At 42.1% G+C, this 12048-nt stretch overlaps 1 protein-coding gene across 7 annotated transcripts in view; it reads right to left on the minus strand.

The window, feature by feature from the left end:
• The window catches only part of PDHX (pyruvate dehydrogenase complex component X), a 66752-nt gene that overhangs the window by 54515 nt on the left and 189 nt on the right, over positions 1-12048 (minus strand). For 3 of the 7 annotated variants that reach the window (XR_007509121.1, XM_049825116.1, XM_049825122.1), the window contains exons 1-2: positions 11924-12038; positions 11466-11653 (exon numbers count right to left, since the gene is read on the minus strand). Coding sequence is in view for 6 of the 7 variants with exons in the window: in XM_049825116.1 (XP_049681073.1) it covers positions 11466-11607 (142 nt within the window). In the remaining variant the exon portion in view is untranslated. Of the gene's footprint in view, positions 1-11465; positions 11654-11917; positions 12039-12048 lie in introns of those variants that run through there. The other 4 variants (XM_049825118.1, XM_049825119.1, XM_049825117.1 and 1 more) reach the window with 4 other exon arrangements.

The raw sequence follows: 12048 nt of genomic DNA on the forward strand, positions 1-12048 counted from the left end.
TGGCAAGGAAAGAATTCTGAACGTTAAGACTCAGTCAGATATAAGCAAGCCCAGAAGAGAAAACACACACACAGACACACACACACATATCTCGGTCCTCAAGAGAGGCCAAAACTGCTGCAATCATGAGAAATTGAGTGAAAGGTATTGATATGCTCCCTGCTGATGAACCATGATGTGCTACAGAGGATAGTGTAACTCTACCCACAAATTCCTCAGTGGTATTTACCATATTTTCTTCCTAGTTATGCAGTATGTCAGAAGTATGGTTATGAATCTATTATGACCAGAGTACCAGCCAGGCAGGCATCTTCTCTTCTGTCTCAGTGTACTTATCCATCCTCAAGCTTCTAGTCATGGACACACATGTGTAAGGACAGAGCAGGGTGTAAACGTGCAGAACACATGTAGCAAATTGTTAGAAACCTTTCCGACTCTCAAGATGTAAGTATCTAGCCTTTGGTTATGACCTCTTGTCTTAATGCTGAACTGCAATACTAAGACCAGGCCAACACAAACATGTAATCTCATTCCCCAAAGTTCAAACCTTAAAAAAAGAAATGGGAATTCAGAGTCCGGAATTCCTAGACCAGAAGTTCTCTTGGTCTTGGCACAATCCACCACAAACACTACATCTTCCTTTCTCCTCTCTTTCTCCTCTTTGCCACAGGCTGTGGATTTTTTTTCCAGATGACAGATTAAAGCATATCTTCTAAATTAATAAAGCCCTCCTGATCCTAGTACTCCAGACACTGATGATACACCCCTTTCACTGATAAACTTTTCCAATGTTTATTTATCCTTTCTGTTACAAAACTATATCTACTTTGCAGACTGAAATTGCCTAATTTCAAGTTTCAGTGATTGGATTTCATGTCTCTGCTAAAAAGCTTGAAAGATTTCTCATTACAGAGATGCTTCTCCTGGGTGTCTATATGTAAAGACCATGTAAATTTTTAGCCTTTTCTTTCCTTTGACAAGCCAAATAAAAAGATCTCAAAAGTCCAGTGTATTTAAGCAACACAACAACAACACCCCTCTGGCCCTGCAACACCATGTACTAGACATAGCTAGCTAACAGATCACTTCAGCCTGTCAAATGAGTGAATCTGCTTAGTAAACCCATACACAGAGAGAAGTAGCACTGCACAGCAGAAAGCAGCATGCCATGTAAGTGGGATTCTTATGAGGACAGGGCTCATGATACAGCACATTCCTCAGCTTCGTAGCGCACTACATCTCTTGTCATTTGATCCAGTATACCAAAGTAGTGTTCTGACATACAGCTTGTAATAAAAGAGATACTATCTTTCTGAACTTTTAAGGATAGTTAAGAGGCCAAATAAATATATCTTTTTAGATACTGTTTTGTAAGAGTAGTTTTCTAGCACCTGACTGATTTTTGAGGCTCTTTCTTGAAGTGTTATATATGAATCTGTATTCAGTTAGAGAATAGAAATAGACACGTAGAAAGTACATTGTATACAATGGCAAGAATCAATTCTGCTTCATATTCCCTTTTCTCCATTAGCCAGCATTAAGGCTTATTATCATTCAATAGGAAACATCACCACATTTCTCCCAGTTGCTGTATTGCTTAGAGTAAGCAGGAAGTTTTAAAAACTTGGAAATTAATTGTGTCCTCCCCCTCATTATCCAGAGGAAAAAGGGCAAGGGAAAAAACTAGAAGAATTTTGAGCTGAAAAGCATGTGTCACCTAGAGTAAGACTACTTCTCATCCTTACTTCCAAGTCCTAAGAATTACCATGGTTAAGATATCAGAGAAGACAAAGAAAGAAGTGAAACTTCAATTAATACACAACAATTTAAGGGAATTAAAAGCATCCACCCATATTATGTAATTCATTAATGTTAATACATAGAATAAATCTGACATTGTCTTTCTCATTGCTACAGGATTACGAAAGAACAAATCATTACACTTGTAAAAGAAAGCAGGTATTCAACTGTAAGTATTTCACAGGTTTCGTAGAGTTAAAGACATTACATAGTTTTTTCCATTATTTCTATTATTATTCAATCACTCTTCCCACACCTCTCAAGTGGATGGACCTCAAGGCAGGGACTGGGGGAGCAAAGTCCCTCCCACTGTAAGAGAAGATCAGGTTCGAGACCACCTGAGAAACTTGAACATATATAAAACTATGGGACTAACGAGATACATCCCAGAGTCCTGAGGGAATTGGTTGATGTAGCTGCCAAGCCACCCTCCATGATATCTGAAAAGTCATGGCAGTCAGGTGAAGTCCCTGGTGACTGGAAAAAGGGAAACACTGCACCCATTTTTAAGAAGTATAGAAAGGAGAACCCTGGGAACGACCAACCTGTCAGCCTCACCTCTGTGCCTGGAAGATCATGACACAGACCCTCCTAGAAGCTATGCTAAGGCACATGGAGGACAGGGAGGTGACTGGAGACAGCCAGCATGGCTTCACCAAAGGCAAGTCCTGGCTGACCAGCCAACTGGCCTTCTATGATGATGTTGTGGTTTAAGCCCAGCCAGCAACAAAGAACCACGAAGCAGCTCGCTCACTCCTCATCCCCAGGCCGCAGTGGGATGAGGAGGAGAAAATATAAAGGAAAGCTCATGGACTGAGACAAGGACAAGGAGGGATCACTTACCATTATGGTCATGGACAAAGGCAGGCTCAACTTGGGGAAGAAACAAAATCAATTCGTTACCAATCAAATCAAAACAAGGATAGTGAAAAGTAAAACCAAACCTTAGAACACCTTATCCCCACCCCTCCATCCTTCCCGGCTCAACTCCACTCCCAGTTCTCTCGACCTCCTCCCCACAGCAGTGCAGGAGGAGGGGGAATGGGCATTGAGGTCAGCTCGCCACATGTTGTCTCTGCCGCTCCTTCCTCCTCAGGGGCAGGACTCCTCATTCTTCCCCTGCTCCACTGTGGCGTCCCTCACACGGGAGACAGTCCTTCACGAACTTCTCCAATGTGGGTCCTCCCCACTGGCTGCAGTCTTTCACAACCTACTCCAGCATGGGTCCTTTCCATGGGCTGCCATCCTTCAGGCACAGTCTGCTCCAGCGTGGGCTTTCCCATGGGGCATCCAACCCCCTGCTCCAGCGTGGGCTCCTCCATGGGCTGCAGGTGGGCATCTGCTCCCCCACTCCTCCCCACAGGCTGGGGGGGGACGGGACAGCCTACCATCTCACCATGGGCTGAAGGGGCATCCCCTCCGGCACACCTCCTCCCCTCCTTCTTCACTGACCTCGGTATCTGCACAGGGGTTTCTCTCACATCCCACTGCCCTCCTCCGCTGCAGGTTTCCTCCCCAGAGGCACTACCACCATCACTGATGAGCTCAGCCTTGGCCAGCAGTGGGTCTGACTTGGAGATGGGGAAGCTTCTAGCAGCTTCTCACAGGAGCCACCCCTGCAGCCCCCTCCCCTGCTGCCAAACCCCACCACACAAACCCAAAACAGATGGAGTGATAACATCAGTGGACAAGGGAAGAGCCATGGATGTCATCTATCTGGACTTCTGTAAGGCCTTTCATACAGTCCCACATAACATCCTTCTCTCTGAAATGGACAGATGGACGATTCAGTGAATAAGGAATTGCCTGGATGGTCACATCAAGAGGGCAGCAGTCAACAGCTCAGAAATAAGTGGTATCCCTCAGGAGTCCATATTGGGACCAGTACTGCTTAATATCTTCATCAATGACATAAGACAGTGGGATTGAGTGCACCCTCAGCAAATTTGCAGATGACACCAAGCTGAGCGGTGTGGCTGTCACGCCTGAGGGATGGGATGCCATCCAGAGGGACCTGGACAAGCTTGAGAGGTGGGCCCATGTGAACCTCATGAGGTTCAACAAGGCCAAGTGCAAGGTCCTACACCTGGGTTGGGGCAATCCCTGGTATCAATAGAGGCTGGGGGATGAAGGGACCAAGAGCAGCCCTGCAGAGAAGGATTTGGGGGTACTGGTGGAAGAAAAACTGGACATGACCTGGCAATGTGCACTTACAGCCCAGAAAGCCAACCATATCCTGGGCTGCTTCAAAAGAATCGTGGCCAGCAGGTCAAGGGAAGTAATTCTGCTCCTCTTCTCTGCTCTGGTAAGACCCCACCTGCAGTACTGTGTCCAGCTCTGGGGTCCTCAACATAAGGAGGACATGGACCTGTTGGAGCAGGACCAGAGGAGAGCCACAGAAATGATCAGAGGGACGGAACACCTCTCCTGTGAAGAAAGGCTGAGAGAGTTGGGGTTGTTCAGCCTGGAGAAGAGAAGGCTCTGGGGAAACCTTATTGCAGCCTTTCAGTACCTACACCAGGACAAACTTTCTTGGAGGGCCTGTTGTGATAGGACAAGGGGTAATGGTTTTAAACTGAAAGAGGGTAGATTTAGACTAGACATAAGACAACATCTTTTACAATGGGGGGTAGTGAAACACTGGCACAGGTTGCCCAGAGAGGTGGTAGATGCCCCATCCCTGGAAACATTCATCAGGCTGGACGGGGCTCTGAGCAACCTGATCTAGTTGAAGATGTCCCTGCTTATTGCAGGGGGGGTTGGACTAGATGACCTTTAAAGGTCCCTTCTGACCCAAACTATTCTATGATTGTATGACTTTTTTTAAAATGTGAAATGGAAAGATTTCAGCAAACCACTAATAACCTCAGCAGCCATCAATGATCTTGAAAATGCACAAAGAGCAGAGACTGAGTTAGTTAGTTATTCCCGTAAGTCCCTATGAGAGCAACACAATCAGGATCATGGTCCCCAAAACACTTGAACTGTGGAAATGAGCCCAGTGTATGCATGGTTAATGTTCCCAGAAGACTGCAAGAGGAAATATACATTAAATGGTTGTCAGTTTAATATTACTCATTACTGTAATGCTTAGAAATTTATCCAGTGTTCCTCATAACACTGGCAATTCCCATTTGAATTACCTCCAAGTATTTTCTTTAAAAAACTGCTTCTTGTAACCTCTCATCTTGGACCAATACACAGAAAAATTAACTATCCTAAGAATATGTATTATTCTGTGAATGCCTATCTGTGTCCATTTACCAAATCATGTTTTGTCTATGATCACTTTTCAAATACTATAAATTAAAGCATGAATTCACAGTCTTCTTTATACTACATATGTTCACTTAAAAAAACGTACAGAAAACAGTGAGTAGAAAATAATACATTACAGGGTACAAAGAAGTGTTCTCTGTTTCGTTTGTCTAACTTGACAAGTCAACTTTGACAATCAAAATATGATTTTGAAGCTATATCCCACAAATGTCTAGGACTATCTAGAACTAGTGGACATACTTCAATGAAAAGAAGTGAAAGTATTCCACATTTCCAATAAGAAAAAAATAATTTTTAAACATGGTGCTTCACATGTTTCACTTCAGTAAGGAGTCACTTCATCCATTTCCCAGAATATGCTCCATACTTTGACATAAATATAAAATTGAGCAACAAATTTGTGCCACTAACATTTTCCCTTTCATGTTATGAGCAACTACCACAAAACATACAGTCCATTCTGGTCCTTTGATCAAGTTGGGAGAGAAGATCCAGCAGCAAGTACACATGAAGTGTGCAAAAAATATGTAAGTAAAATAAACAGGGTACAAAGCAGAAGGAAGAATCAAAAAAAATCAAAGCACATGTCAAATATGAAAATTAAGAACTGCCATTTTCTATAATATTGTTCCTCACTGCAGGAATGGTATCTGTAACTGAGAAGCAGTACTCAAACTGACCGTAGAAGGTATATGACTATGCCTTTAACAGCCAATACAGTAGGCCAACAGTCTTCTCAGGCACTTAACTTATTACTAACAGTCATGCTAAATAACAACTTTGCAAAACCTCTATTAAGTGGGAGAACAGACAAGTACTCATAACAGTAAATAAAAAAAATTCTTTCCTTCAGCCTTCCCCAGCTTTCCACCAGGTACACAGAATATTTGACTTGTAAGGCCGAGGCAACTAATAAAGGCTGTTTATTATTACATAGAAGAACTTTTCTGCTACCTGAAAAAGACCAACGTATCATTTCAGTCAAAGGAAAACTCTGTTTTGGAAGAAAACCTAGTGTTCTGCTACTCCTTTCTAAGAAGACATGGGGAGCTGAGGGCTGCTCAGCAGCTTCAGCAGGCAAGAGAATATAAACCCTCTTAATGAAATAATGGTACCACTGATGTAAATCCCAGTGCTAGCAGAATAGTTCACTCTGCATCACAAAGCAAAACAAAAGTAAAGAACACCCATTTTTCCACTTCTAGTCCCATGCTTTACGCTGTAAATAGAGTACTATAACTCAAATAGCCTTCTTTCCCTTCTCGACCTATGAAAACACATCAGTGTAATTCTATCATCACAAATTTGCAAGTCTATTTAGAAACTGTAAGAAAAATAAAGTTTGAAAACTAGCCCTATGCTCCACTTTCTTTGAAGATGCTAAATACAAGACCTTGCAAGTTGTGGGTAACAAAGTCTACCACTACCTGGAATGCTGCTAACACTTTACTTCAAAACATAATTATATATAAATATATATTCTATGTGGTGTTTTCATTCAGAAAAAGAAATATCTGACTGTAAAATTTTGTGAGTTCTCCCTGCAGACTTAAAACATATTGCAAGATGACCCCTTCTGTCATTGATCTTTTCCTTTAAAACTGTTCACTGGAAGTTCAACATGCTGTTAAAATTACAAAAATAATTTGCATACGGAAGGAAACATTTTGTCTCCTAAATGGATTCAAACAAAAAAAAAATTTAACAGATACATCAGAGCTCTTCATCTAAAAAGAAAATATCAGTTTACTTATAGTTGCTAAGTGTTAGCATTTGAAATTCTGCTGTATTCTCCCACATGGGTGTTACATACATTTTAAATCTATTTTATTGTTTCTGGTAATTACAGCTGAATGTTGATTGTTAAATAGCAACCAAGCATAAAGCTAACTGGAATTATTTCGCAAATCATTGCAAACTTCTAGTCACTTGCGGCAAGCAAGTTGTTCAGAAAAAACACACATGAAAACGAGCAGAGAGATGAGAAGATTTTGTCCCTACACTGGAAAACCACATGCAGGGTTGGTGGGGTTTTTTCCCCCTCTCCCAACTCCTATACTCACCAGCAAAACTTAAGATTTATTTCCAGGCTGCTTTTGCTGGCATATCAAAGAAAGAAAAATATTCCTGACACTCTGAGAAAATTTTGGGGACATAAGACTTCAGAGAACATAACACTAAAAGAAGTTATAAATTATATCAAGTCATTTTTTAAATTGGGCTATCTAGGGAAGAACTTTATCTGCAGAAATAATGTTGATAACATGGACAGCCATGGCAGCAAAAAAAGTGGACAAAGTGTACCAAAGAATTGCTTTACTTCTATTACTTTGCACAGAACTTCCTTTTCCTCCTCACTTATATGCAACCTGATCTGAACTATGAAGAATTAGACAACAAAATGGTAATAGTTACAGCATCCATTACAGTAATGCACAAGAAAAGATTTCAGCAACAGACTTGGCAGTACTGTGGCACTGATTTTAAAAACTCAATTTCTAAGTACTTTCAGTTGCCTGGAGGTTGGATGTGGTCAACAACTTCATTGAAGAACTTCCCAGAGAACACATTTATTAACATTGCTTGGATGCTTTAAAGTAATTTCATAGCTACAAAATCAAAGCACTTTTTAAACAAGAAAAGCATTTCTTCTCTCTACAATGTATCACAAACAGAATTTTTCAAGGCAGCACAATGATTGCATTTTGAATAGGGACAATTCAGGAAAAAGTTTTAAGCGATACGCAACTGCCTCTTGCTCCACATCAACTTAATGTCAATCCATGATACAACCAAAAGGAGCTGATCAGTTCTGACCCAACTATTCACTTTGACACCTTTATTCATACTACCACTAGTACCAATATTCATGCTGTTGCCCAGTTACCCAGATTAGGGAATGGATTTTGCTAGAAGTTAAGCTGATAACAAAACCAAATACAGTTAAGTTAGCTTCCTGATACAGCTCATCACACAGCAGTATGACCAAAACCAACACCCAAAATGGACAGTGGGAACTTGCACAGAATTTGAATTAAAGCAACTGTGGAACTACAATCCAGGTGCTTATGCACTTCATTTTCTCTACTCCTTTCCCATCCTCCAAGCTCACCAACCTATCCATTCCTTGTGCATTCATTTAATGCTCATGCATAGAGAGGCCTGTGTTCAGAGAAGTTCAGTAGTGTTGCAAATTAAGAGTCTTGTTCAGCAACAGATACACAAGAACACTAGCTACAACAATGGTCTTTCAAAGCTATTTAGTCACTTCTCAGTTAATGACCACAGATATCCAAAACACAGGCTTAAATATGTTTCTGGGAAAAAAAAAAGCAATCATGTTCAACAGTTCCCTTCACCACATAATGTTTTCCTTCATTAAATGAGAAAAATAAACTAATAAAAGGAGTCATTGCATTCATGTAGGTTAGCTGCACTGTACAGGCAGTCCTTATAAGCACTCTGGGAAGTAAACATTGTTGCTTTTTCATTATGGGTAAGCAAAAAGTTCTGGCAATTCACACAAAATCTCAAAGACAGAGCTTATGGGCATAATAGAATTTAGAGCCATGAGCATATGAAAATTCTGAACGCCCAGTCACCATCCATTAATTTTACTATCAACAGTAACTGTGTTATTACTTATCAGTTATCTGAATAAAAAAGGAGGAAGACTTAAAAAAACTTCACATAAACAGTAGCTGCTATTTTAAAGAAAACCCTCTGTGTATCCAAGAGAATTTGTTCTTGGTGATACATTTTAAGAATCAAGTTGAGTCTGGGCACAAAGCTTCTGCTTCTTTCCTTCTCCATTAAGACATACAATGCATATTTAGGCTGTGTATCAAACAGACTGAAGAGCAGGGTTTTAAGAGAAGAGCGGACTGGTAGACCTCTATAATATCCTATTAACTACAATCTGAGAATCCCATTGACAGTGAATTTTGTACTTGAACTTACTCAGCATAACACAGGTTCATTGCCTCTTTTTCACCTCCTTCGCTATGGAAACAGCTACGGCATTGTCAGACCAAAAAAACTGCAACGAACTGAAGACAAACACTTTAATGTGCCCCGCCAGAGAGATACTTTGTAACTTCCTACGCCATACTCTGTAGTCACTAGAGAATTGAAAGACCTACTGCAACCTGACATCAATGATAAGATTAAGAAACATTAAAAACAAAGCAAAATTGACAGACCTCTAACATAAAGGTTCATTAATTTTCTTCCTTCTTTCCTTGTAAGCAACAAACTGGGAATTCAATCCTGAATTAATCATGTTGACTATGCAAAACAACTTTCTCCCTCCTCTACCATCACCACAGAGAGGGACAGAAACACACAGAGAAGCAAAAACTAGTGACACAACAAAACTAGATCCACATGAACCAATACTTCAAATGGTGGCATTTTCAGAAACAGAAAAGTGGAAAAATAAAACTAATGCTAAAATAAAACTGACTTAACTTTAAATTCTCAGACTAGGAACCAAGAGTGAGTTTTATGTCCAGAAGAGCTGTATTTTACCAGAGAAGTTATGACTTTTTTCTTAGTTTTCATTTTAGAGGATACAATAAACATTTAAGAAAAATGGTGTCACTGAGATATGCACCACCTTGAAGAACAGTAAGAAATACTAAAAGGGTTCAAAGAAACAAGTTAATGAGGAAAGCCTGAACAAGTTAAAGGAGTGATATATCCAGCTTAATACATAAAAGCTTACTGTAAGGAAGGAAAAAAAAATTCACCCATATCCAAAATTAAGCAATTTAACTCCAGCTACACATTAAATAAGCCTTTCTCACCATAAAGTATAAAGTACTCCAATAGATTTCCTGGGAGGACTGTAGGCAAAAGGTCTTTAAGGAGTTAGATAGTAAGGCTAATCTAGAAGTAGCTAATCCTACATTGGACAAAAAGACAAACATATATTATTTTATGAAGAAGGAAACAATTTTTTTTTCTAATAAAATCTGAAAATAAGTAACATTTGTTTCAAGAACAGGGATAGCCTTCCCTACATCTTACACAGCAGGTTTTGCAAAGAAAAAGATTTTCATACTGCAAAGCAGCAAAGACAACCAGTGCTGGAAAGAAGGGTATACTGAAATATAAATCACGATGATTAACAAGTCTCTAAACTACTACTGAGTTTTATTGTAAAATGCACGTAGTTTTATTATACAAGGTTAACAAGAGGTCACTTTGTTATAAGTGCACTTAAAAACCAAAGTGTTCACATATTTTATGCTCAGTATCACACCAGTACCTAATAATGCATCTGATTATTGTTTAAATGTCTCACAAGTTGTAACTAATTGATCAAGTAGGGAGAGGAAAGGTCACATTTTATTTGGGCATCTGTGCTGGTTTTGGCTGGGATAGAGTTAATTTTCATCACAGTAGCTCCTATGGGGCTGTGTTTTGGATTTGTGTTGGTAACACAGGGATGTTTTCCTTACTGCTGAGCAGTGCTTACACAGAAAACATGGAAGGTAAGGAGAAGATCTGCCTGGTAATTCTGTAACAACAAACTCCTGAGAAGAGAAAAAGTATCTTGAAAGGCTGTTGCCAAAACCTCACAGGTTTACTTCTATGTGGCAATGTATGCTGGACACACAATTAATAAATTCAAACTCCATTTCTCCATGTAAAAAAAAAAAAACCAACCAAAAACAAAAAACACAAAAAACCCACCCCAAAACCCATAAAATATAGCTCCCATGCCCTTCTCCAGCTACTTGAAACACTACTTGTAGAATAAGATGACAGAAAAGTGGTGGAATCTCCAAATATTGAAAAAACCCAACCCCAAATCTTTCTCTTTCAGTAATTACCTGTACTTACACCTAAAACCCACTCAACTATTTCCAATTGTAAGCAATTCTTTTTCTCTATGCACAACAGAGTATTTACATATTTGAAGGCCTAATCTCCCACCGATGTAGTCTCCTCTCTAGATACAATTCCTTCAGTTTCTTCTCAGTGATCACACTGTCTAGACCTTCACTGCCTCTCTCCAAATCCACTCCCACCAGCCCGTACCCTTCCTAACGTCCCTCCAGAGACCCAACCAAGCAGCACCCCGCCAAACTAACCCATCTCCACAACTACCGACCTAATTCCCAATGGCTCATCGCTGCCGAGTTTCTCCGCTCGGTGCACCACCCGCCCGGCTCGGCCTTGCCACCCCACACACCTTCCTGGTCCCACCAGCCGCTCACACCTCCCCACCACCTGGCACAGCCTCCATTTCTCCCCTAGCACCACCCGCCCTTATCCCTCACTTGGGGTCGCAGCTCCTCCGCACGCACCTGCGGCAGGCCAACGGCACAGGGCACCCGACGAACAACGAAGGGCGCAGGATCCCGCCCGTCACTCACCCAGCAGCTGCGGGGTCCCGCGCAGGCACCTCCAGCCTCCTCCACCGGGGAAAAACACACCGACGCCCGGAGCCGGCCGCCCCCGCAGCAGCAGCCTCGCCACCCCCTTGCCGCCGCAGCTCAGCCACAGGGAAGCCGCCATCTTGCTCTCCTGCCCTCCCCAGTGCCGGGGCTGTCTCTCTCACTGCCTTACCAGGAAAAAAAAAAATAAAAATCACCAACCCCCCCCCCCCCCCAAAACAAACAAAAAATACCGACACTCCCCCCCACCCCGCGCCGAAGTCGCCTCAGCGCGGAGGAGCGGCTTCACCACCGCCCCCCGCCCTGCCGCTGGCCATCTGCCTGCGCCTGGCACGGCGGCAAGCCTAGCCGCGGGCGCTCAGCCTCTCGCCTGCTCGGGCCTGACCGCCTCCATCGCCCCAGGTACGAGCAAACGCCTATCACAGACACACCCGCACCTCTCTCAACCCTGCCCGCCCCCGGGGTGCGCCCGCATCTCCTCTCCGGCCGCTCCCGCTCCTGAGGGGGAGGCCGGTCTCTCCATCCCGCCCCGGGGCAACGCGCCGCCCACCGGGCTACCGCT

Source organism: Accipiter gentilis, chromosome 22, assembly GCF_929443795.1.
Source record: "Accipiter gentilis chromosome 22, bAccGen1.1, whole genome shotgun sequence".
Classification (NCBI taxonomy): Eukaryota; Metazoa; Chordata; class Aves; order Accipitriformes; family Accipitridae; genus Astur; species Astur gentilis.